This window comes from Sycon ciliatum, chromosome 1 (genome assembly GCF_964019385.1).
Source record: "Sycon ciliatum chromosome 1, ocSycCili1.1, whole genome shotgun sequence".
Classification (NCBI taxonomy): Eukaryota; Metazoa; Porifera; class Calcarea; order Leucosolenida; family Sycettidae; genus Sycon; species Sycon ciliatum.
Genome location: NC_088643.1, coordinates 79,678,300 through 79,704,481, shown reverse-complemented (window position 1 = coordinate 79,704,481; position 26,182 = coordinate 79,678,300). Strand labels below are relative to the sequence as shown.

General features: G+C 48.7%; 2 protein-coding genes, 1 long non-coding RNA gene and 2 other non-coding genes across 5 annotated transcripts; 4 read left to right on the top strand and 1 right to left on the bottom strand.

The window, feature by feature from the left end:
* LOC135805724 (uncharacterized) lies at positions 1-16,776 on the top strand. The gene is made up of 3 exons (XR_010551169.1): positions 1-548; positions 10,163-10,242; positions 16,048-16,776. It is a non-coding gene; the product is annotated as an uncharacterized LOC135805724 (long non-coding RNA).
* Trnar-ccu (transfer RNA arginine (anticodon CCU)) lies at positions 11,318-11,390 on the top strand. The gene has a single exon. It is a non-coding gene; the product is annotated as a tRNA-Arg (tRNA).
* Trnav-cac (transfer RNA valine (anticodon CAC)) lies at positions 13,247-13,319 on the top strand. The gene has a single exon. It is a non-coding gene; the product is annotated as a tRNA-Val (tRNA).
* Positions 14,465-25,014, bottom strand: LOC135805723 (collagen triple helix repeat-containing protein 1-like). Its single transcript, XM_065319809.1, has 3 exons — positions 24,678-25,014; positions 16,091-16,393; positions 14,465-15,294 (listed from the first exon to the last, which is right to left on the bottom strand). Exons 1-3 carry the CDS (start codon positions 24,912-24,914, stop codon positions 14,944-14,946), a joined length of 891 nt encoding a protein of 296 aa, XP_065175881.1. The 5' UTR covers positions 24,915-25,014; the 3' UTR covers positions 14,465-14,943.
* LOC135805721 (uncharacterized) lies at positions 19,608-21,907 on the top strand. The gene has a single exon (XM_065319806.1). The coding sequence runs from the start codon at positions 19,893-19,895 to the stop codon at positions 21,462-21,464; it is 1,572 nt and encodes a 523-aa protein (XP_065175878.1). The 5' UTR covers positions 19,608-19,892; the 3' UTR covers positions 21,465-21,907.
* Positions 25,015-26,182: the final 1,168 nt, after the last annotated feature.

Genomic DNA, 26,182 nt, shown 5'->3' with positions numbered 1-26,182 from the left:
GTAAATTTGTATTGTAATACTCGCGTTGAGAAATACAACGACACTACTTTTTGTAGGTCGTTTCGCTTGTGTCAGGCCACCACAGGAATGCGGTGATGCAGCAACCGACCGTGCAGTGGCTTCAATGGTCGATGCATGCAGGTAGATGGAGCACTGTATCGAAACGAGTATACTTGGCATTATAATGTATATGGAACGACACTGAATCGTGATGGCAAAACGTTTACAAGATCTGTGGTGGTTGCTGGAGCCTGGAGCCAGCCTCTCAAGTAACAGTTGGCACCCCTGTCCTGCATGATTCTGATGTCGGCCTCGAACGGCACAGTTGTGTGGAAATGTAACGTCTTTGAGGGTTTGGGTGACCTGATCTGACTGGAACAGCAACTCAGTTGACACCGCATTGACCAGTGCATAATGCAAGCACATGCCGCACAAGGATTGTTTGTCGGTCCACCTGCACGCGTAGGCTCTCCCCGGAATGAAAATACCGTCGACATGCAACACTGTGTTGCCAGTGCACCGCAAACAGTGATACAGATTTGAATAAGGTGAGTGCATGTGACGCCGTCGGTGTTCAGGCCAAGACATAGTGCTTGTGCGCGCACGCGTGTGTGTGTGTATGTGTTGTCCGCTATCATTGCTATAAGAGAAAATCTGTGGGTGTACATCAAGTGCATTTGCAGATTTGCGTGCTTCTCTTGCGACGGGCGTATACATGTACATGGTGCATGGTGTGTGTGTGTGTGGGGGGGGGGGGGGGGGGGGGCATAACGGCATTAACAGATAGGCAAGGCTGATATCTGGTGCATCGCCGTTTAAAAGCAACAATTGGTGAGATTGGTACTCAGCTGGGCAACCACAAGCAGGACCGCTAGAAGCAGTTTTCGATTGGTCCAGCCATAACAGTCATAGTCTTTCATACAGAATGTTGCAGTTAGACTGGTGCAGCATGCTGGCTGTTAGAGTACAATCATTCATGCGTGATATGGATAGGCGGATGTGTTAGAGCTATGATCCATGTGTGCTTCTATTCATGCATTCCCATCAAGAAGGCCATGTGTCAGGTCTATTCAGTACTCTGGTGTCTAGACGTCTGCATTCTATTGTTGTATCACATTACATGGTCGAGTGTTGCCATAGGGTCTTTCTATACCATGTATGTGCGTGCACTGTTATTAGCTATTGCTATCTTTTGTTAGGCCAGAGTTGGTTTTAGCCTAGTTGTGGAGATGTTCAGGTTTTAGTTCTTGGAGAGTTGTGACTGTTTTCAGATCATGAGTCAGTGTAAACATTGTGTCCTGGAGATCTTTGTGTGTGGATAATCCCGGTTCCGGGGAGAAACGGAATATCTGGTCCTTCGAGCCGGATCTGGAAATAGTCATCATGGAAGGTGAAGATAGGAGTACGCGCAGAAGTGCGCGGTCAACGAGAGGTGTAGCACCTCCCCGTTTGGGTTTTGAAGAAGAGCGCTCGATGCGGAGTAGTAGGAGATCGGGAGGAGGACAGTCCCGATCTTCATACGAGACTCAGCGTCGAGTTCTGGAAGCAGAAAAGAGGCTCCTGGAGAAGGAGCTTGAGCTCGTGAGGTTAGCTCAAGACGAAGCGTCGCCAAATGGCCAAGGGGCCAAAGGATCGTCCTCTCCCAAGATGGCCTCCGAAGTCTTCGCAGAGGAGCTCATAGAAGGCCATGAAGCTGATGCAGCCGTTGACGCTGGCCAAGGAGATGAGGCTAGTATGGGTGAAGTAGAAGTTGCGCACCTGCCAGAACATGCAGTGGCTGTTTCTCACGATCCAGAGCCGCACGCAGTGCCGAGTCCCAGTGTAGCCGGAACTGTCAGTGCCCACACAAGCAGGAGTTTGCCTGTGGCGGTGAGGACTGAGTCTGAGGTCGCACGTGCGTCGACGAATACGGAGCAGGCCAATCTGTCAGGGTTGCGAGTGCAACAAGAGTTTGTGCTGAAAGAGAAGCGCTATCAGCGGGAACTGAGCGAAGCTCAATCAATAGCGGACGCCGAGCAGCGACGTGTAGCGAAATTGAACAAGGATCTTGCGAGCGCTCGTGCAGACCTGTCATCGCTGCAGGCGGAAAATAGGCGAGTCACGCAGGAAAAAGAGGTGTGCGAAGCTGAGCGGGATGTATTGGAAAGGGAACTGCGCGAGCTGCAGCCGCATCTCGAGCGCCTGGAAAGAGAACACCAGGAGGGGCGCATGTGTTTGGAAGATCTCCGCGATCAGAATGACCGCTTGCTGACGCGAGCCGAGCAGGTTTCAGCAGAGCAACACGCGCAGCGAGCTGAACTGCTCGACAAGCTCGAACGCCTTCGCGCGGAGAACGCCAGCCTGCAACAGCGGGCGGATCGAGGCGGAGGCCGAGGGTCGGATGAGCAGCGAACACAGCGAGCGGAGTTGCTAGTTCAGCTGGACCAGCTTCGCGGAGAAAATGATCGCCTGCGGAGGCGTGCGGACCACGACCAGTACACCGCACAGTGTTCTAGTGAGCAGCAACAGGAGCTACGCAGTCGGATTCAGAGCGATCAAGAGCCGGAGGAGATAGTGAAGACGCACCAAGCAGCTGGTTCCACGGTCAAAGGCCTTCAGCAGGATGGACGTGGGCAAGCAGATGAGGGTCTGCAAAGCCAGCTATCAAGGCTCACCGCGCGACAAGCCAAGATCAACACCGACTTGCCAGCGTTCTCGGGTGCAGCAGAAGAGTGGCCAGCATTCCACCACATGTTTCAGTCTACGACCAAGCAATGTGGCTTCACGGAGGCTGAAAACATTCAGAGATTGCGGGTCTGCCTAAAAGGTCCTGCAAAAGAGGCAGTAAGAATGCTCCTCATCGTGCCAGAGAACCTGCCGAAAGTTCTCTCAACGCTGGAAAGGAGGTTCGGGCGGCCAGAACTAGTAGTCACGGAGCTCGTATCGAAGGCGAAATCAGCTAAGCCGGTACGCAGTGACGATGTAGAGACCTTGGTGTCGTACAGCACCTCGGTTAAGAATGTAGTGTTATGTATGAAGCTGCTTGGTAGCTGTGGACATATGTCCAACCCTACCCTCCGACAGGAGCTAGTGAATAAGCTGCCAGTTGCACTGAAGATGCAGTGGGGCGAATACTTGGCGGAGAAAAGGATCCAGATGGATTCCCTCGACCTGGAGGTCTTCGCAGACTGGCTAGAAAATCGAGCAGAGGCTGCGCTGAATGTGGCCGGGCCGTTTGCCAAAGCGGCCCCTCGAGCAAGTAATGCAACAGCTATGCACACCACAGGTGGTCCAGCCAGCACAACTAAGCCAGTGTTGCAGTGCGCCAAGTGTGGTAAAGCGCACTCCCTCACCAGCTGTGATGTCTTCCGCCAACTGTCAGTGAAGCAGCGGTGGGACTTCGTGCTTGGAACATCGCTATGTGTGTGCTGCTTCAAGACAGGCCACTGGAAGTCCGAATGCAGAGGCAGTGGTTGCAACAAGTGCCGAGGCAGACACCACCCTGACCTCCACCAAGAGCGCGCACCTCCGGCCAACCAAGGCTCAACGAGCAGGAGCACAAAGCCACGAGAGAATGTGGTTCCGCAACACAGCACGAATACGTCGGTGGCAACCACGCAGAAGACCGCTTTTATGGTAGTCCCTGTCGTGTTATGCCATCAGGACAAGACGGTGCGGGCCACAGCCATGATGGACAGCGGTTCTTCAACAACATACCTGAAAGACAGTGTGGCAAACGACCTCGGGCTGCAGGGAACACCAACGGCATTTACGGCGTCGGTTCTGGGGGGAAAGACAGTCTCAGGAAAGCACCGTCGCGTAAAAGTGACAATGGCGTCGGAAGACGGCTCATATGAAACCCAGCTGGAAGCATGGACGCAGCCAATAGTTACAGCACCGATGGAGATGATCGAGTGGAACTCGAGGAGACACATGCACAAGCACCTCCAAGAGGTTACCTTCCCGCAGGTGACTGGGGACCAAGTCGACCTGCTGATAGGACTCAACGTGCCAGAAGCGCACAGAGTACTGGAAGAGCTGGCAGGACAGCCGGGCGAGCCAGTTGCTCGAAAACTTCCCCTCGGATGGGTATGTTTCGGTCCCGTCAAGTCGCAAGCGGCAGAGTTCACAGAGACGTCCCTGCATGCGAATGTCAGCGACAGGAGCAACGCAGTTCTCGACGACCTCGTCGCAAAGTTCTGGGAGGTAGAGAGCGTTGGTTTGGTTCCTAAGGCTACGAAAACGGTCGCGGAGGAGGAAGCACAACGTATGGTTGAAGGAAGCATGAAATTGATGGATGGCAGAGTGTCGACGGCCATACCGTGGGTCAGCACCGATAAGAAGCCAGATCTCCCACCGAATCGTGAAATGGCTGAACAGCGACTGAGAAACCTGGAGAGGACTCTGAGGAAACGACCGGAAGTCTACCAGCAGTATTCCGACGTCATCAAGTCCCATATAGCCAAGGGCTACATCCATCCGTGCCAGGAGACAGACCAACAGTGGTTGCTTCCTCATCTGGCGGTGGTACGAGCAGATAAAACTACGACGAAAGTACGAGTGGTATTCGATGCCGCTGCCCGATGCCAGGGCAAGTCACTCAACGACGAGATGCACTCTGGACCGAAGTTGCAGAGAGATCTGGTACACGTGCTGATGAAGTTTTGCCTAGAGCCTATAGCGCTAGTCGGCGATATTGCAGAGATGTTTCTGCAGGTGGAAATCGCTCCAGAAGATCGCAAGTATTTGCGCTTCCTGTGGCGCGACACACCGGATGAGCCAGCCGCCATGTATGAGTTCTCTCGGTTGGTATTTGGGCTGAAGGCATCGCCATACCTGGCATGTCGGGCTCTGAAGGCAACGTCAGCAGAGCACGGCGCATCCTTCAGCAAGTTGGCTCGGGAAGCAGTTGATGAAGCGTTTTACGTTGATGACCTGCTCGACTCACTACCGACTGTGGAGTCCGCCATCAACACTCGACAGGAAGTCCAGAGTCTGCTCGGAAAGGCGTCTTTCCACGTCCGCAAATGGAGGAGCAACAGTCAAGCCGTGCTAGAGTCTATACCGGACGAGGACTTGGCCAAAGAGGCACTGCTATGCATCAGCAACGACAGTCAGCAAATACCAGCGGTGGTGAAGACTCTCGGTGTGGTGTGGGACGCCAAGACAGACACCTTCAGCTATACGCACCGTGCTCCTGAAGAACAACAGTGGACCAAGCGTCAAGTGCTGTCGAAGATGGCGAGCATCTTCGACCCTAGAGGCCACATTGTGCCCTTTACCATGCGGGCGCGGCTGATGTTTCAGGAGCTTTGTGCAGCTGGGATCGGGTGGGACGACCAGATTCCGGCCGAGCTGAACGAGAAGTGGTACAGGTGGTTTGCCGAGCTGGAGCACCTCAGCAAGATCAAGATACAGAGATGTCTCAAGGAAACGGATCGCCCAGCCCATGAGGCATCACTGTCGGTACATGTGTTCACCGACGCTTCGGCCCATGCAACAGCGGCAGTGGGTTATGTCCGAGCGGAGTACCCCGATGGACATGTGCGCATCAGCATTGCGCTTGCTAGAGCCAGAGCCACACCACTGAAGAAAGTCACGATTCCGAAGCTGGAGCTCCGCGGTGCAGTGCTGGGTGTGCAAGTAAGTGCCGCCATCAGTGAGGCCCTCCACATCCCCATGTCCGAACACAACTTCTGGACTGATTCGATGAACGTCGTACACTGGGTGAGGAGTCCGGCTAAGAACTTTACTTCAGACGTCGCTAATCGAATAGCGGCAATACAGGAGTCGACAAAGCCGACGCAGTGGAGGCACGTGCCTGGAAAGATCAACCCAGCAGACTTGCCAACTCGGGGGGTGAAGGCCGAGGATCTACCCGGTAACGAGTGCTGGTGGCAAGGGCCTGCATTTCTCCGCAACACCAAGGAGTCCTGGCCGCAGACTGAGTTGACCAACAAACCGCAGCTTCCGGGCCAGGTGAAGAAGACGATCGAGCTGGCATTCACAGCGGTAGAGCCGGACAAGGGTCGTCTGGATGTTGAGAGGTACTCGCGTTGGACACGTCTGATTCGCGTCACATCATGGTGCTGGCGTTTTGTGAGCAACGCTAAGCTGACAGCAGATGCAAGAGTCATGAGGGGGCATTCTCAGGATGCTAGTTCGGCTCCCACGGAGGTCGTCTGTGCTAACGCCCCAGGAGCGAAGGCTAACCCTAGTGCCCGCAGACATAAGATCGTCAAGGTGCCAGAGTTGATCGCAGCTGAGATCGAGCATGCTGAGCGGTTCTGGATCGCTCAGGGACAACAAGAGGCATACCCAGAGTCTTGCAGGATATTGATGGCCGGAAGAGAGCTACCTCCATCTGACCCACTCTACAAGTTAAGCCCCGGTGTAGATACATCAGCAAAACCACCGGTCCTGGTACTTTGTGGACGACTGAAGTATGCGGAACACCTACCGGCCAGTATGCGGAGACCTATGGTTCTGCCTAGCAAACATCCTGTCACGCAGCTTATTGTTCGCCATCAGGATGAGAAGTGCGGACATGTCGCCGGGTCGCATCAGCTACTTTCTATCCTGAGAGAGCGATTCTGGATTGTCCACGGACTGTCAGTCGTGAAGGCTATGAAGAGAGCGTGTCTGAAGTGCCAGAGAATAGTGGCAAAACCAGCGCAACAACTCATGGGACCACTGCCGAGTTACCGAACACTTGGAACCAAGCAGCCATTCTCGCAGTGCGGAGTCGATTACGCCGGACCGTTCTATACCAGTCAAGGACGAGGGAGAGCGCAGCAGAAACGTTACCTCTGTGTGTTCACGTGTCTTGAAACTCGGGCCTGCCATCTCGAAATGTCATTCGGGCTGGACACAGAGTCCTTCTTGATGTCGTTTTCCCGGTTCACCAAGCGCAGAGGAGTTCCATCGTTGATGCTGTCCGATAACGGCACCAACTTTGTCGCCGCTGAACGGGAGCTGCGTGAAGCGGTGGAGGCACTCGACCGGGCGAAGATTTGTCGCGATGGAGTCCATCGGGGTATTCAGTGGAGGTTCAATCCCCCGAGAGCGCCGCACCATGGAGGCGTCTTTGAGAGTATGGTCAAGTGCGCCAAGAAAGCACTTGTCTTAGTCTTGTCTCGGGCCAATCTACGGGACGAGGAACTGATGACGGCAATTGTGGAGGCTGAGAGCTTGTTGAATAGCCGGCCATTAACAGCCATTTCAGACGACCCCAGTGACATGACTCCACTGACTCCTAATCACTTCATTGTTGGACGCTTGGATCTTCCCTTAGCTCTGGAGGAGGCCGCCTGCCGAGAGAAGAATGTTCACCCTCGTAGACGCTGGATGGCTCTTCAATTGCAAGTGGACCATGTGTGGAGGCGTTGGCAGAAAGAGCTTGTCGTGACCTACAACATGCGGAAGAAGTGGCTCCAACAGAAGCCGAATCTGAAGGCAGACGATCTGGTGCTGGTTATGGAAGATGGCATATCTCGTGGTCATTGGCCGCTTGGAAGAGTGGTGGGAGTACATCCGGGTCAGGATGGCCTGGTGAGAGTTGTGGACGTACGGCTGAGCAACAAGAAGGTGAAGCGACGTGCCATTCAGCGATTAGTGCCATTGACTGCAGACGGCGAATGAGAAAGAGACATATTCATTATTGACTCGGTCGGAATACTCTAGTACTGTGGTGTGATTGGTCACTTTCATATGTTTAGTCTTTGCATATTTAGCTACACGTATGTTTGTAGAGCCCATCGTTCATCTTTTGTTCTTTTAGGCTCTGAGGGGGTTGCCTTTTTGGTTTCTTGTTTTGTTTCACCCTCGGAACTCCTCGTGTGAGAGGGGGAGAATGTTGCAGTTAGACTGGTGCAGCATGCTGGCTGTTAGAGTACAATCATTCATGCGTGATATGGATAGGCGGATGTGTTAGAGCTATGATCCATGTGTGCTTCTATTCATGCATTCCCATCAAGAAGGCCATGTGTCAGGTCTATTCAGTACTCTGGTGTCTAGACGTCTGCATTCTATTGTTGTATCACATTACATGGTCGAGTGTTGCCATAGGGTCTTTCTATACCATGTATGTGCGTGCACTGTTATTAGCTATTGCTATCTTTTGTTAGGCCAGAGTTGGTTTTAGCCTAGTTGTGGAGATGTTCAGGTTTTAGTTCTTGGAGAGTTGTGACTGTTTTCAGATCATGAGTCAGTGTAAACATTGTGTCCTGGAGATCTTTGTGTGTGGATAATCCCGGTTCCGGGGAGAAACGGAATACAGTTTGTGTATGGTATGGCGTGGATGCATGCTCTCCTCAGCAGTAAACAGTCATGTGTTTAAGATAGTGGCCAAAAAGCGGGTCCGGTGATGACCTGACCAGCCGGACCGGTTGCCGCCGGCCTGCACAAGGGAAACCCCCCTATGGGCGAATGGGTGGAAAAGGAGAGAAATGTGGCCTTGAGCGAGTCACTTGTCTCACATTGGTTCAGCTAATCCAGATGTAAAGTATAGAACATGGGTGAGGCTGGGAGAGCAAAATGGTGGCATTCGCGTGAAGAACACTACTATCCATGTCCTCCAGATGGGAGACAAGGTGGCCGCGCTAGCTGCGTTCAGATCCAAAAGATCCAAAAACCAAACAACCACCATAAGTGCCAGCCTAAGATTGGAGTAGCACCCTGTCCGGCTGCAGAGGACAAGAGTCTTAGCAAACACACATGGCGGATCCTGAATACTTTGTCCAGTGTGAGTGTGTGTGTGTGTGTGTGTTTGGGTGTTTGCAATGGGAGACACACGTAACGTCCTCAGCCCTTGCCGAAACCCTAAGAGTGCCTGAGGACATTGGTCTCACCATGCAGGAACGGCGTTTGCGCTGGCTTGGACATGTGGCACGAATGGAGGATCACCGGTTGCCAAAGTGTGTTCTCTTCGGCGAACTGCCTGCCCCGCGCCCATCTCGCGAGAGCGCCCCGCCTTGGTTTTACAGCCAAGGGAAGAAAATTATATGGCACAGTATACTAAGGTCACACTTCGCATGTTTTTATGTGGAGCTAGCATCCGCTGGAAGGTAAAATGGGTGGCACGGATTGACTGCACAATGTGCAATCTGTGTGACAGTTACAAGGTCCGTGTCGTATGACCTACAGACAGGAAACCACCTCCACAAGACGGCCACGAAAGTACGAGATGGTGGGGCGCTCTGGGGATGGTGGGGCGCTCTGGCGGTACTTTATGGTACATGTTTTGTGCTTATAAGTCATAAGTATATGGACCTCGGATACACTGTACCTCGGATACACTGTACCTCGGATACACAGTACCTCGGATACACAGTACTTCGGATACATAGTACAGTCGAATGTCACTTATCCGACCGCTTCGGGAATCAGGCATGTTGGATAACTGAATATGTTGGATAACTGATATCATTTTTTATGTGCATATATGGCTGGATTTCACTGATTTATGTACACAATACCCAAATATATTCATGCATATTCCATGCACACATACATGGTAGCATACTTGACCACATCTACTTCAAGTAAATGCATATTTACACCGTATAATATACAAAAAAAAGTTTGCTTTTATTTATTTTTTAGAATTACTGTATAGCAGGAAATTTTCGGACGGAAATATTTTCGGACAAAGCCGAATTTCGACCTTTCGTTCGGATTTTATTTTCGTACAGTGCTGCATGCTAAATGCACGTGTTCGCAAGCAGTACCCATGTACAGTGCACATAAAGTCACATGAACAAATTTTAGTGCGGAATTAATTTTAGTACAAAAAGGCGGTGTACGAAATCGTACGAAAATATATTCCGTCCGAAAATTTCCTGCTATACAGTAATTATTTTACTGTTGAGAGTCATAGTATTACCACTCCCGGGCTTGTCGGATAACCGACGTGCTCGGATAACTGGCGTCCGGATAAGTGACATTCGACTGTACCTCGGATGCACAGTACCTCGGATACACAGTACCTGGGATACACAGTACCTCGGATACACAATACATCGGCTATAAAGTACAGATATGTACATGATGTGTGTCTTGGAGGCATGTTATACTGAAGTTTCACTGTAACTGAGTCGTCAATGAACTGCTTCTGATTGAAAGTTGGTCTGTAATGTGGTGATGGCTTTTGGTAACCTGTCCTACTTTGCACCGATCTTTGCAGATAGCAACGGGAACTGTCTCAAGTACGTTGAAGTCTTCTATGCAGCAATTGCGGTTACCAAGCAGCAGATTGGCTCGCAGGTCAGTTCAATGCTGTACAGTACACATTCACGTACCCCCCCCCCCCCCGAACAGGATCCCCAATGGATTTGTGTATACTGTTACTGTAAGACACTTTTGAAGTAAATCTACTGTGACTGTGAGGATGTAAAATTTGCAACTCATAATAAAAACTTGGCTTACTGCACATTTGCAGGAAACAGGTGGATAAGTGAAATCCATGCTTTCTACATGTGCAGTAACATTTCGTAAGTGCAACACTATCATCTCGATTTGTACAGTTAGTTGCACTCTGTGAAATCCAACCCAAAGTGCCTATGCAGCGCCTTCAATTTGCACAGCCCTTGATGCCCTGGAAGTGGTACGAATGTGGCTAGACTTACACATGTACAAGTACAATGATATTAGATAAGCCTTGTTTTGTTGTGACATGCTGTGACATGTTGTGAACCTGATGAAGGCAATTTGCCGAAACGTTGGAAAAATTATTGTGAAATGAGTTGAACTATGGCAGTGTTAATGGAAGAGAGCGTGTGGGCTCTACTCTTAAATGCTGTCAACCAACAAGTACAATGAAATGGTCGCAAGACCGGGACTCTGCCAACCGGGTTATGGTTGTAGTCAGGAGCGCTATGCGTCCTCGCCTTGTAACATGCTGTTGAAATCGAAAACAAGTACAATGATGTAATCGGAACTGGTCCAGGGCACCAGCTTTGCCCTTTGGGTTGGATTTCACCCACGATAGATATGGTTAGCAGTTTACCGTTCACGCTACTTCGGCCTGTACCATTTTTTGTGTGTTTTCAACACGTGGTTAGCATTTCGGTTTCTGACACAACGATCGACTTGTGACGTAACCCTAGTTGGAATCTTACCGTTTTTTCGTTCTCCCGGTAAACAGAGCTTTCTATCGTCAAAACTATACCAAGCGGACGGTATTTTGGATGCTGGGTACGAGTACCGTTGGATTTAGCGTGAACAGTAAAATGCTAACCATATCTATCAACTCAACTGTACTTTGCAACTGCAACTGCCATACAAAGTCTACACACAGCCAGTAGTATTTTAGATCGGACGGGAGGTATTAGCTGTGCAAGCCTCCGTAGCCTAATGGATATGGCATCGGCCTCCTAAGCCGGGGGTTGCGGGTTCGAATCCCGTCGGAGGTGCATTTTTTGATGTTTTTTCATGTCCGCAATGCTCAAGTGAGTGGGCACATCTTGTTTTGTACTGTTGTGAAATGAAGTTTGTGATTTTGCTGGGTAGCAGGGAGTCATAAAATACGACTCCCTGCTGTGTAGGCTGAGTTGCTGTGATACAACTGAACTCAATTTGTGAATCTGTGTTTACTACCAAGACTGCATAAACAAGGATATGGCTATGCAACTGAGGGTATGCAACTGTAATCTCTTTTCTATGGGACATATGCGCGGCGCGCTGCCTTCGTTACATCATTCCGCTGCAGTCCACGCACTGCGGAAAATCAAACACCACACTTTCCCTCTTGTTTGAAATGAACTTTCGTACAGAACTGGAGTTCATACACCCAAATTTATAGATCCCGCTGGTACTGGAAAAAAAAACTGAGCAAAAAACGGATGTGCTGGTACAGGTGGAATCCTGATATTTCGAATATGGCTTAATTCGAACATACCGCTTAATTAGAAGTTTTTCCAGGGCCGATTTCTATCAATACGATTCCCACATAAATTTTTCTGAAAATTCGAACCTAAAACTGGACATGTCCGGTTAATTAGAAGTCCCACGGATTCCACTTACATAGAAAATGTGTGGGATTTGTGCTGATAATTCGAAGTTCATTGTACACTGTACTGGTCAGTTCGGTTTGCATGAGCAGGCTGTGCAGGTCAGTTCAGTATCTGTGAAATCTGTGTCTAAGGTCCATAGCGCAACTCTGCGTGACCATGAGAGCATTTTGACATACATAATTGTGTTGTAGGTTCATGTTTGGATAATTAGAATGTCCGGATAATTAGAAGTTTTTTCCTGGCATTTTGAGGTTCGAATTATCAGGATTCCACCTGTACAAGAAATTGTGGGTTTGAGTGCATGCTTCCAGAGCGTGATGGAGGCAAGTTACGTAATGAAGGCAGCGCACCACGCGGATCCATAACCACGGTTGCATACTCTTGTTTATGCACTCTTGCTTCTACATGTACAGTTGTGGCAAGTGAAATCCGACACTTGCCATAGGGGACAGCGCCTCAAATGGACATCAATGATGTAATGCACTGCACCTAATTTGTACTATAGAGCCGTATGCATCCCAAACAGGTCGAAAGGTCACAGCTTAGATACACACAGTGCACAAACATGGTACACATAAGGAGTATTGGTATCCAATTCCCATTCATTTTTGCCAGCACCTTTTGAACCTTGTCTGTGATGAGTACGAATTCTGTCATCAGACAGATAAAGTTGTATGCAGCACATGTACTGTACGTATGCAGGGCTGCAGAGGCTGCAGGATGCACGGTGCAGTCCCTTATGCCAAGTGTCGGATTTCACTTGCCACAACTGTAGTTGTACGTATAAGGAATATCTTTAATATTCAAATTGTTGGTGGCATAGCCAACCTAGGAAAGTAAAGTGAGGTGATATTGCAAGTACTCATTTCTGAGATAGAACATGCAGTGCTAGAAACTGTGGTTAAGGTACAGTCAAACCTGGTGCAAGCGACCCCTGGTTTTAGCGACGTTTTTCCATGCACGGACAGTTCTACACAGAAAATGCACTGGATACAGCGACCACCTGCCTTGCGCCGACCGACTTTTAGTGTACCAAGTGCCATATTGGACCTGCACACAGCGACCAAAAGTGCCATCTTGGCTGGCAGGGTTGACTGCAACAGGGTTGAAGTGTGCTGTGAAGCAAGTGCATGCAGTCAACAGAAGTGACAAGTGAGTGCAGGATGTGCTGCATGCACTAGAGCGAGGTGTGCGAAAAGCTTCAGACCATTCCTTTCAGTTGTCTAGCCCAGTGAGCAATGACCCGTGTGGCCTGGGTTTCCGTAGTGTAGTGGTTATCACGTGTGCTTCACACGCACAAGGTCCTCGGTTCGAACCCGAGCGGAAACATTTTTTCTCTTTTGGCTTGACATAATTTTGAAAGTATTCTATGCTCCACGCCTGTCAATATGAATACATGGAAGTACAATCATGCACATGTATGCTGTATGTATACGATCTGATATGCCACGAATATCACACACACATACACGCGCACAAAGGATTATTGATAGACTCGGTGGTACTGGTTCCCTGGTAAAGAAGTAATAGTTATCAGCTACAGCTGCAAATGCATATTGACGATGCGGGGCTCTGCAGACGAACAATGTACCCTTTTATACTCTGCCCTTGATGGCTGCGTTGGCTAGAACTTAGAAGAGTATCAAGCTCGGGTGTATGACACAATGTACTCTGTATACTAACAGTGTAGTGTCTTACTGGAATGCACATACCTAAGTCTTATAAAATCGACATTTTACACGTTTTTTGTTTTTGTTGTTGGGTTTTTGGGGGGGGGGGGGGTTGAAGGTGGATCAGCAAGTGAGCAACATGCATTTTTACTACTTTCCAGACAGTCAGAGCAGTGACAAGTAGCCGCAAAGATAATGCAAGTGGTGCCAGCTACAGAGCAGCTTACTGTTTAGAACAGTGTGCACACAGCAACACTGAGCACATGGCAACACTGATCACTGATCACCCAGCCAAACGTGATACACTCATACAGTGCAACAATGGAACGACAGTACACAACAATCCACGGCCATGAAACTCAGTTCACCTATCTCCGCGAGAGGCTCTGAACAGAGCTAAGCAGAAACCTGAACTTTGTGTGCCGAAGAAGCATGTTCAAGTGGAAGTATGTGCAATATGTGTCCCCATATTGACTTTGTACTGTTGTCCCCCCATTGTTGGATCACATTTTTGCTGTGCGTTCACTGTTCAAACTAACGGGCTGCTCGGTAGGCGGCACCGCTCGTGCTCACTTTGGTGTTACTCGTCAACGTTCTCACTGCTTAGAAAGCAGTATAAATGGCACCGCTCACCGTGGTGATATCGGCAAGTGTACAGTGCCATTTAGAAATGGCACTGTTTACTCACTTGCCGATATCACCACTGTACTGATTTTGAAGTCCTATTAAAATGTCCAGTGGCTGCTCTGTTCTGCGTGCTGATATGTCTTCTTCCAACGAAATACCCACCGTCCTTCGTGCAGATCGAACGTTTATAAGCATATTGTGTTCACATTACTCTTGTAACAGCCGTGCAGGCAAAACTAGTTTCTATTGCAGTGCTTAAAGATTTAGTCAAAAACAACCTTGTGCAGGAAGAGCAGCTGCTAGCGAGAATATTCAACATCACGAAATCATTGTGCTTTGTGCATACAGAAGACAATTTACTGCAACGACGTGTGGCATTTATATCATAGATGGGTGTGAGGCAGGAAGGGAAAAGCTGGTAAAGGCATCAATGCAAAATGCATAGCTAGGCTAGTTTTCAGAAGCGATCATCAGATGAACAACAATACATGCGACTGCGGGCTGACAGTACAGACTTGAGGCTGGTCGGCTAACAGTGTATGCTCTGTGTGAGACAGCCGCTCAGACAGGGCTTGTCACTCGTGCCATTTGCTTGCAGACAGTCTACTACAGTGACTACTGATACGATAGTGAGCCAATCATGTGTGTAGAGACGGTCACTCCTGAGGAGGTGCCACTTCCTCCACGATGATGCGGGACACGGAGTGCCAGCCCTCGTAGGCGTCTGCGTTGCCAAAGCCTTCACAGTTGCCTACATGGAAGCCAACCTTGGTGGCACCAGCTGGCACGTGGCAGTACCCCTCCACAGTGCGTGGTCGCAGCAAGTTCTCATTGGATGGTCCGACAAGGTAGATAGCAGCGTCGATTCCCATCGGTGATGTGCACTCGCGGTTGTTGAAGGTGAAGAACCAACGCTTGCAGCAGTTAGAGCAGCCACCAACACGCAGGTTGCCACTGTATCGCACATGCAGGTGTGTGCTCTCCTCGGACTTGGTGAAGTTGCATGCCTATGTTGCCAGAAGAAAGCGAATCAGTACGTTTACATGAGCAGGAAACCGTTAACATGAATGTACACCGTCCACAAACATTTGCAAAAAAAACCTGTGCTCTCTCTCTCTCTCTCTCTCTCTCTCTCTCTCTCTGTGAATAAGGGATCTTTCAAAAAAACAAAAAAACAAAAAATCATGTAGTTACAGTAAAGAATTTCAGGTCCAGCTTGTGCATTGATTACTTTATATACTCTGGAGCAGCACTTTTTAATAGTTTTTATCCACAGAAACGTCCGTCCTGACCTAGGTCGTCACTTCTTTCGTTCTATGTTTCGCATCAGGCGAAACTCCTCAATTACATGCGCGAGGTGGGAAAAGTGGAAACGTATTAAAATTCTCAGTGCTGGGGCTTCCACGCACGCAATCTGCACAGTTGTTGGCTGTGCATGGGAACCAGAGGTATCAAAGGCACTTTTGCCATGCAGTTTATGTGATCACAAGCTTGCGCTTGCTATCCACATTTCACTTGGTAGGTGTACTGGTATGATGCTCGCCGCATGCACTGCTCCGCATCATTCAGACATGCTATTTCTAATTGTCTTTTGAACAAATCTTCAAACCGAGCAATTGCAATACAAAACCCAAATCCCTACTCCAGATGGTGTCTGAAGCACATCAGAAAAGCAGAACCCCTTGTGAACAGCTGGTGAACTTGCATCATATTGACCATGCATTGCATTGTATTGAATGTGTGATGTGTTCCCCTGACAGGTGACAACTGTGGAACAGGCACATATAAACCATGACAACGTACCTTTATCACTCCGTTGTCCAAGTCCGACTCTTCGCTCCATGCGCATTGTTTCCATTTGGCTTGGGCGGCACGCCCGTCTCTGCCTACTGGTCCAGGGACACCGACTGCTCCAGCAGGACCCCTTGGCCCAGCCGGACCTGAGATGCCTTCCACACCGGGTGCTCCGACAGGCCCCATTACTCCAGTCTCACCAGCCGGTCCAGAAGGACCCTGTGCTCCATCCACGCCGTTCAGCCCGTTTCTGCCCGGAGCGCCTGGTTGACCATTCAGGCCAGGCCATCCCATCAACAAGCCACCCACCTCCTGCAGTAGCCACGGCACAAGAGAATAACACACAAAGTGAACATGTTAGTAAATTGACTTGGTTCTCTGCTGACTACAGAAGGTACGGAAGGCATTGTGTAATGGACTGCACTGTACAATCGAATAGTTTGACCATCTTCTTGAGTTCCTATTGCAGTTGTTTCTATTTTAAGCTCTTTTTCTCTTTGTACACTGTCCTACACTACTTCGCTATCGACGTCACCAGTACGTATACATGGTATACTTTACATATCTGTTATAGTGTGGTCGTGTAAAAGAATATACTGCCTACAAGAATGAACTCTCATATTTTCATAATCATAACATGGGTTTCAGTTGTATTATTATTATTTTTATTACACCTTCCAGTGGCTAAAGATGAATCAGTACCAATACAGATGAGGAGGGGGGGGGGGGGGGGGGGGGGGGGTTTGCCAGCCATGGCGTAGAAAGAAAGTATAAGAAGTGTGGTGGTGCACCAATACATGTACCATGGTAAATAACAGAGGAAAGGGAGCAGTACAGCCGACGTGAGACGACCGAGACTAAACAGGTATATTGACTATTGAATGGGAATGTTGAAATGCTGCTTTGCAAGATTGCGAAATGAGGGAAGCGACTTTGCCTGACGGACATGAAGGGGCAACGCCAGCCATTTAGTATAAGAGCTGAAAAAGGGAGAAGATACAAACAGAGATGTGGTAGCTCAGGGGAGACGGACTTTACTATGTATGGAGCACGCCTCGAAAAAATCTGTAGAGCCCATACGAATTTTGGCACGGAAAATCGTACCCGGAACCTCTCTATTGCATAATTATAACTGTTACAATGATCTTCCTGGCTATGTGCACATGCATTTGATACGTCACACTAGATTTATCGTGGGTAAGAAAAACCGGAAATAAGAATCACAATTGTTTTTCAAACACCCACACTCTACTGTATTTTTCTGCACAGTGATGTCATTGTTTATGACACCGGTTCCTGCGAGAAATGATCAGTTGACTACCGTAAAATCCCGCCAGAGCGCCCCTAACTGCTCGACGCTTCAGGTGGGGAGGGGCGGATGGGCGAGTCCTACTTGCCGCATTCAGTACTACATGAAAAATTACTCCCCCTACGAAAACTGTTCGTGCATCTCGTACACCGACCAAAGGTCAAGAGCCAGGAGTAGTACAGACCCGTCAAAACTCAGGGTTTGTGCGATCCACAAACTGCTACTTGCCAAAGCATCAAAGTCAGACTGCGACAAAAGCAGCAAGCTTTGCGCGAGGGCAGATAACTTTGTGCTACTTTGACGCTAACCAGAAAGAGTGTTCAACCAAGCCGCGGCATCAGAATGGCATTGGGGGCCTATTTCAGTAATTGGCAGTGATTGCACATTCAAGTGGGGCCTGCCGGGTTTCGGACACTGAAACACTGAGCTGTGCATGTGTGTGCTGGCTGCCTCACCCCACCTACGTACGGTCTATACTGAAAACTCGTTAACGCACATGCATGTGTATTTGCGTCAGTCTCACCATAACTGTTATTGGGTGGAAGAAGAGACATAATTGTAACATTCGAGAGGTTAAGATGCACGTTATTTCTGACATGACACGCAATTTCATGTCAAAATTTGGCATAAAACTCCAAATTTCGACGCGAGCTGCAAGTCACTCACGTTGTTTTCCAACGCGCGAGCCAAATAACGTGAGCTGAACTTTCGCATCACGTCAGAAATAACGTGCATCGTAACCTCTCTGTTATGTTATGGCTTTCCTGTGAGTGTGTACATCGTGCAATACCATGCAGCTGGTGAATGTCAGAACGGCAGAGTCGTGAGGGCATGCATGTATTGTATCAGCGCCGACCGCACTCCCTGGGCTGTACAGTATGTATTGCACGCAACAAGGTTGGTGCACTTCCAGCTGTACAAGTGGTGCGGGGTATGAAAGGAGAACCTCCAGAAGGTGTGGTGGCATCTTCTTAGCTTCGGTTCACGTCGCTCTGATCCAGAACTGTTTCTGTCTGAATTCAGCACTGGTATCTTTCGCACCAAACATTCGCTCTGGACGCAAGCACCCATGAGTAAGGGCAATATCGCGATACACCCACGCATGCTTGCTCATGGTTGGCTGTTGCCGTGACAGCACCCCTGTGACGCAGTGTAATATAATATGGGTGGGCTACATGTAAGTGCCAGGTGGAGCAAAATATCAGGTTTCAGCCTTCTAGTTCTACTCAGAGTTTTCTAGTGCCAGGTACTGGTCCCTACGCCCAAGTCCTTACCTACAAACTGGCCAGAAGTCACAGTCAAGAATAGAGTGACCTGTGCTTGTGACACACTACGTGACGTGTAGCGCATTAGTCATGTAGTAATGCGCTGCCATTACCATGATTACTGTACATAGTCGACATCATGGTCATCGACTCATCCGACATCGTTCTAACTGTTACTTCTATGCTACCATTCCAGTCCTGGACTGACTCACGTGTACTTGAGGCGACCTGCACAGTCATGTAAGATCTTCTCCTTGACCCGGCCGGAGCTCCGGTGATTTTACGGCAGTCAGCTCTTCTAGAGGCTATGGTAGGCTATGGTATCGACCCCATGCCATGGCCCATGCACTATGCTAATACCATGAATACTGCTACTACTACACTGTAGTCATGGTAGTATTCTCTAGCTCTGTGAGCAAATCATGACGTCCGTTTTCGGTAGCGCACAGTGCTTGACTACCAGAAGCATTGCTGCACATGCACACAGGCCTGACAGGGTAAACTACCCGGTACTGACTACTGGCGTACTGGGACAGTCAGTACAGCCTTATCCTTCTTCCACTTAGTGTTTTCTGCTTCACTGCCTTCATTACTGACATTAGATCCACCCGATTTACTGGTGCGGTCTTTTTTGTCTTGTTTGTGAAAGCAATTATTTTAGTTCTAAAACTAAAATTATTATAAAGGCAAGCTCAGTCGCGTCGCGTGCACGTGAGGCCGAGGTACAGGTGCTAACAAGAAATTTTAAATAATTATCGCCCACTTCCGCTTTGAGATCAGTAACGGCCAAGTGGAGTCTGTGTGGGGTATCACCTGCAGCACAGATGTGATCTACCTGCGAACACTCGATCGAATGGACTGACATTTTGCCGATACTGAGTGATAGTTAGCTATACATGACTCAGACAGACTGACTGTCTGGCGTCGCGTTGATACTAACTACCGCAGTACCGGCGCTACAACACTTGTCGACTTGAGAGTGGCCATCGCTTCAAACCAGGGCTACGGTGTCGTAAAATACCAGTACGACTCTCTGCTTCAAACAAATCTGCCACATGCAGACAGGCTGAGACAGCGCTTTCCTAGTTTTTATTTCTCCCACAGCTGGATAGCGTTACCCGTCTAACGGTCTTTTTGCAGTGTAATGTGAGATAGAGTGTACTGGGCCGTGCCAGAAGCTCGTTGCAAGATTTTCTAAGTACTGTGTTTTCTGTTGACAGACTGTGGTGTAGCTAGCATGGCAGCGTGCACGATGAATTCTTCGAGGAGGGCCGGACGGCGTAGTCACTCGCCTGGTAGTGCATCGCGATTCAACCCGTTCCGCTCGCTCCGCTCGTCCCTTTCCATGACCAGTCACACAGCGCGTTCGTTGACCGATGTCACTGTGGCGACTACGGCAAGTCCTGCAAATCACGATCACAGCTATGCGCCAAGTCCTGAAATTCCGGAGGACTGTAGTACTACTGACGCTCCGGCATATCAGTACTATCACGGTCGTCCCGGTCAAGGTGTTACGACGCGTAACACCAACGCCCACGGTGCTGCTGGGCGAGATGGTATGGAGTTGACGTTCCGACCTCGCTCCACGACGATCAGTGATACATCGCCGACGACGTACATGTCGCTGCAACGCGGCATCAAGGCGCGACTGCACTCGCTCCGGCAAGAGCAGCACGCCAGTGCCAAGCACGCATCTGTCAGCGTCCACCTTCCGGACTACCTGAACGCGGAGGAGCTGCCTGGCGACGTTCTCCATACGACCGTGGAGGAGCTGCGACAATGTCACAACTACATTCGACATACGGAAATGAGGACGCTGGACAGACGCATGAGTGGTCGACCGGCAGCTGCTTCTTCTAGTACTACTAGTACTAGTGGCCAGGACAACACGTCAAAAAATTCCCAGGCAACAATTTGTGGAGGTAGTTTTAGTGGTGATGTTGACAGGTCGAAGGTCACACCTCGCCACACTGCTGCCAGTAGTGACGATGTGGTGCTTGCTGCTTCTTCCGATGGAGTATTTGCTGAGGACGGACCAACCCCAATACCTAGTCCCGATTTAGTTCATATGGTTCAAAGCACTCCATTGGCACCAAAGAGGAACTATAGCCACTCTTCAAACAACGAAGACTGTGTTGGTGCACCCTCCACGCCAGATGTCAACCTTTTCGAACACGATATAGCTCTGGTTTCAGATCGCTGTGGTTACGGCCTAGTGTTGAGCGGCATGGGTCCTACGTACGTGTTGCGAGTAGAGGCGCTGGGTCCTGCGTATCGTGCTGGACTTCATGTCGGTGACTTCATTCTGAACGCAAACGGGATTGACGTGCTCAGCTGCAACCATGAAGAGATCTCTCAGATCATCATGAAGAATACCAGCGAAGCGCGCCTGGTTGTCTTGTCGCGTAACCAATTTGTGCGCACCGTTGGCCCGACCATCTTCAATCACCCGCTCGGCTACACTCAGCTCAATCAGTGTCGCCTCAGTGACAGTATGCTTGTGGGCAGCGGTCTGGACTCGGCAGTCAGTATTATCACGGAGGAGTCGTGCTTGCTGTCTGACAGCCTTGTGCGTCCCCGTCAACTGTCATTCAGTGGCAGCAGCAGTGATGGCATTCGCATTGCCGATGGACACCATGGCCATGACATGCCCATTGCCACAGCTACACTAAATACCAGGGGCAGGAACTTATTGAAGCAACGGCGCCAATCCGAGGCCAGTCTTTTATCTCAGTCTGCGCCCGTATCGCCTGCCCATCGTTCTGAAAAGCCCACCCTTCTGCAGCTAGGTGGACAGAAACACTCTTAGCTAGTATAAACTTGCATTGCCATGTGTGAATACACTCCTAGTATAAGAACCAGACTATTTCCCTCTTTTCCCATGGGGGAAAGAATCTGATGTCGATCAGTCATGCGTTTGATGTATTCCGTATTGCAACACTTCTATTGTCTTTCTACTTTGGTTAGTCGCCATACTGTAATTATCACAAATCAGTGATCTTGTGGCCAGCAGTCTAGTATAAAAGGATAAGACAACACGAAACTCCGCACAAGTCACAGAATGATTATGATCTAATCTTGCAATATTGGACTTCAAAGCAAGACTATCCACTTTGCACACAATACTTATATTTTTATTTTACCAGTTCTTCCCATCGATGCATCCAAGGGTCACAGATTTTATTTCAAATTATGATCAATCCTGTCATTACAAGTAAGTAATTATAATACTAGCAGCTACAGCTACATGTACATGTTAGTGTTGGACCCGCTGTGAGTGTGAGTGTGAGTGTGATGCATTCCTGAACTGGTGCATATACATGTACCTGTATGTAACTTCAATGGCAAACATGACAAAATGGATGAAATTAGTGTCAAGTCTTCACACCTTCCCAGCTACACAGCCTACACTGACTAGGTGCTGTACTGTGCTGTAGCCTGTGCATGCTGTACTGAGTGTAGACTTGCTAGACAGTAGACTGTCACTGTAGCATTGGCAGGAGAAATCACTTTGGTGTGATTGACACTGATATGACTGCTGATCAACAGGTCATAAATGATGCATCAGGAATAACATGACAGAGCACTGGTGAAGGCGATTACAAGCTGGACATATTTTTTGGGTCGGGTCTGACCGTCATTAGCGCCTCCTGGACATAATGTCAGATGTAGTTTCGCTACAATCTAATTGTGTGGATGGTAGACCCATGGAGAGCATTGCCATTGAAGCGGGATCAATTCAGTGGCTAAATGCTCCATGGGACGGGGTTTGTTTCGAATTCCTGCCTTGACTTGAGATCTCTCATTTACCAGTTTGACACTTGACTTGGCTTCATTCAGAGAGTTTTGATTGACATCGCTCTTTGAAGATCGGAGATTGGCTATAGTGCCACGAGTGTTGTGAACTTGATTCATGCTGTGTGTGACTTGCTATGGCTGCAGAGAACAGTCATTAACGAAGTGAGACGATGCCTCCGAGCTACAACTCAGCTTGACCACATCCAGTTTATTCCTAGGTGATTGAAAGAGGCCACCCGTGTCGACTTGGCAATCCGCATTTTTAGCTTGTGGCACAGTGTCACAGGTTATTTTGGAGGCATACCACTGCACTGATACCAGTAACCTATGCTGTTTTCCAGCATGCAGGCAGTCTTGGACAGCATGCATTGTGCGTCGTCCCATGCATTAGAGAGATAACATGGCAGCACATTGAACCATGCACATTGGCTCTAACACTTGTAACTGGTATCTCTGGAGACATCCAGTCTTAAAGCCTCTTTCCCACAAGGTGATTAGGGCTACTGGCTACTGGCAGGCTGAAGGTGTATCCATGAATTGGAATGTGTTGTTGTCCTTTTGTCTGAGACACTCGGTTATGTACGCCTGTGGTACCTTCCCACAAAGCCCGCATGTGGAGTTGGCTAGGTCTCCGAAGAATGCAGAGTGTCTGGAGCCTCCATTGACGATGAGATCCGTCAGGTACACATCCTGGCTAATGACTATGTTATTGATACCAGTACTGTAGTAAGATCATTTAGATGTATACCTTATGTCCATTGTGCCTGAGACTGTGTGCTTGTATGATCCAGTAAATGCACTTGACATACAATGTAGACATATACTTGAAGATCATGCAGTGTGCTTGGGCTGTAGCAGTGATGAAGAGTCAGATCCTCACCAAACCACAGACTCGATTGATATCTGAGCATCAGATTACAGATATTCTGAGACAGCCGGCCCGCAAATCCGCACATACCCTCCCTCCTTTCCATCACTTCCGGCCAGGCTAACGATGTGTGGCTCTTATTTTGGAGATTCCAGCGTCTTCGTTCTTGTTCTGTGCTTTTACACTCACATAGTCCAGGTTCACAGGTCAGAGCATGCTGTGTTACCAATACCAAGAGTACCAAGAGTAACGTTACATACAATGTAAACCCGGTGTTCCTAAATCTTTCCTTCCAGCCTGGTATGTTTTATTTTTGGTGATTTACTAGCCTGGATGTCCTTCGGCGCCCGATGTTACTGGCTCTATAGATTCCATAACCTTCATACGACACTTTCTACTATCAATACTAGTTTCATGTTTAGTTCAAACCACTAGCTGCTATAGTACATGCACTCTTTTGGTAATACCAGTGCACGATAGCTAACTACCCGTAACTTGGTGCTCATTTACGGGTACATGTAGTATTGTACACATACTGTACTCGAATCAATAGAACGTTGTTGTAGGTGGCATTCAGACGATCATGATAGCCATCATTACTGTAGTCTCAGTTGGGTAGTAATTGGTATGTTATGGTCACGCCATCAATGGCGTTTAGGTACATGTGGCTCTTTCTTTCAAGTGTGTATTGAACAAAGCCGTCTACTACTACTAGTATAGTATGTACTCAGTGCTGGTAGCAAGAGTTGCTACCAGTACTGAGCAGTTCAGGCTAGTGCAGTGGATAGATGACTTTCGACAATCTAGAACAAGTGGTCTTGTAGCAAGGTATCGTGTGGATTAGCTGGCTGGCCATCCATGGGTGCGTGACCAGTGGCTGCATCTTAAAAACTCAAACCGATAATAACATCATCTCATCCCATCTCATTACATTGTTCGTATTTTGAAAAGACCCATGTCGGTTGAATGTGTTCCACTACTTGTACTTGCGCACCTAAGTAACGAAAAGTTAGTTATAATGGGACCAAGCACTGCATCCAGCTGTCTGCACGGGTCAAGATAAAAGAGATTGAAACCGCGAGTTGAAGCAGTACTATGCCAATCGTCATTGTAGCTCTTCACATTCCCCAGTCTTCTCATGTACTGTGTATTGACTCGGATAATGTAATACTGTGATGGATAAGGTCCTGGAATGATACGATCACTACTACTTGTACATGTATGTGCTAGTGTGTGCCATCATGAAATACAAACACAGACGCAAGTAATGCACACGTTGAGGCACATGAACATGAAACACTGTACTGTATACATGTAGGTAGTGTAGGCAGTAATCCAGTAATCTAGTAATCTTACCGTGTTCTCAATCCTCTGGTACTTCTTCAACTGCCTGGCCAACTTGCGGAGATATTCTGGCAGGTCGTCCGTCTTCTGCGGTGGTCCTACCGGGTCGGCGCCGACGTTGTTGTTCGTGCTTTCCCATTGGCCCACCACCTCTCCGGGACGTTGATTGGTCTCGACCGGCACGTTCGGAATCTCCTGACCCAAGACCAAGGACGCTAGAAGCGTCACTGCAAGCAGACGGCAATGCATTCTGAAGAGCCTGAACCGGTTTCCGGCTACGAAGCGACCTGAACTTGAAGGATTGTTTGAGTCGCTGATGGTCAGACACCTGTTGAGAAAACAACTAACTCGTTTCGGACGGATCCAGGCACATGTAGGGCACCTTTATACCGGTCAAGATAGTACTTGAAGTACGCCAAGTCAGCGTGTGCTATGCTGTGGAAGTGTGTATTGTGTCCAGTGCATTCGACGAATGATCGAGTGGCGCAGGTAAGGGGGCAAAAGAAAAACCACAATCTCCACACACACTCACTCGGACCTCATCAGCGCAGCTTCAGCAGTAGCAGTGATCACATAGTTATTGTATAACGGCAGCTATAGACCATCGTCTCAGGGGAGCTCCTGAGATTTGCTGCTCTGCATTGATTTGATTGTACGATTTGGAGATTAGATCTCTGTAGCTGCTGAAGTCGCTGTGGTGCCCCAGTTCGTGAACATCTATCCTCAAAACTGGAACGACGCCAGGAACCTCTCTCAATTAGCGGGTTAAATGACGGCCGGTTGTTAGCTGATTTGAGAGACTCAATGCATACCCACCCTTCAGGTGGTGCTGGTTCTCGTTCGCCACTGATGCCGCAGTGATGGTCTACAGTAGATCACAACTTAGGGCTACTTAGGGCTGAACGCAATCCTCCATGCAAATGACAGTAATGTTGAATAATAACGCCTGCAATGCGCCGGGACAGTCTTGTGTTGAGTCGAATAGAACCTGCCTACAGAATCTGTACTGCCTAGTTTGTACAAACCTTCAAATCTTGCATTTGGCACCGTATACGTATGATAATGACAGTAATACAGTCATCATGTGTACATTACGCTATCGTAGAGATGCCCAGTTCGGATAAAAACGTTCTTGCACAAACTGCACGATTGTAAGTACTAAGATCAAGAGTCCATAAACAGTGTTTATGCACTCTTGCTAAGATGTGTAAACCAATCAGGGTGCTGAGCTAGACTACTACACTGTAGAATGTATGTATGTATGTATGTATGTATGTATGTATGTATGTATGTATGTATGTATGTATGTATGTATGTATGTATGTATTAAACCAAGAGTCCATAACCCCAGGCCAAGGGTCCATAACACCATTGGGTTATGGACTCTTGGTATAACCCATAACCGTTCTGGTCATACGTGTATGTGTCATGACTCATAAGGCGGCATCAAAAGAACAGAAAAAAGAAGAAGAAAAACCTACCGGTAACTACATGCACTGATAAACAAGCTGCCTATA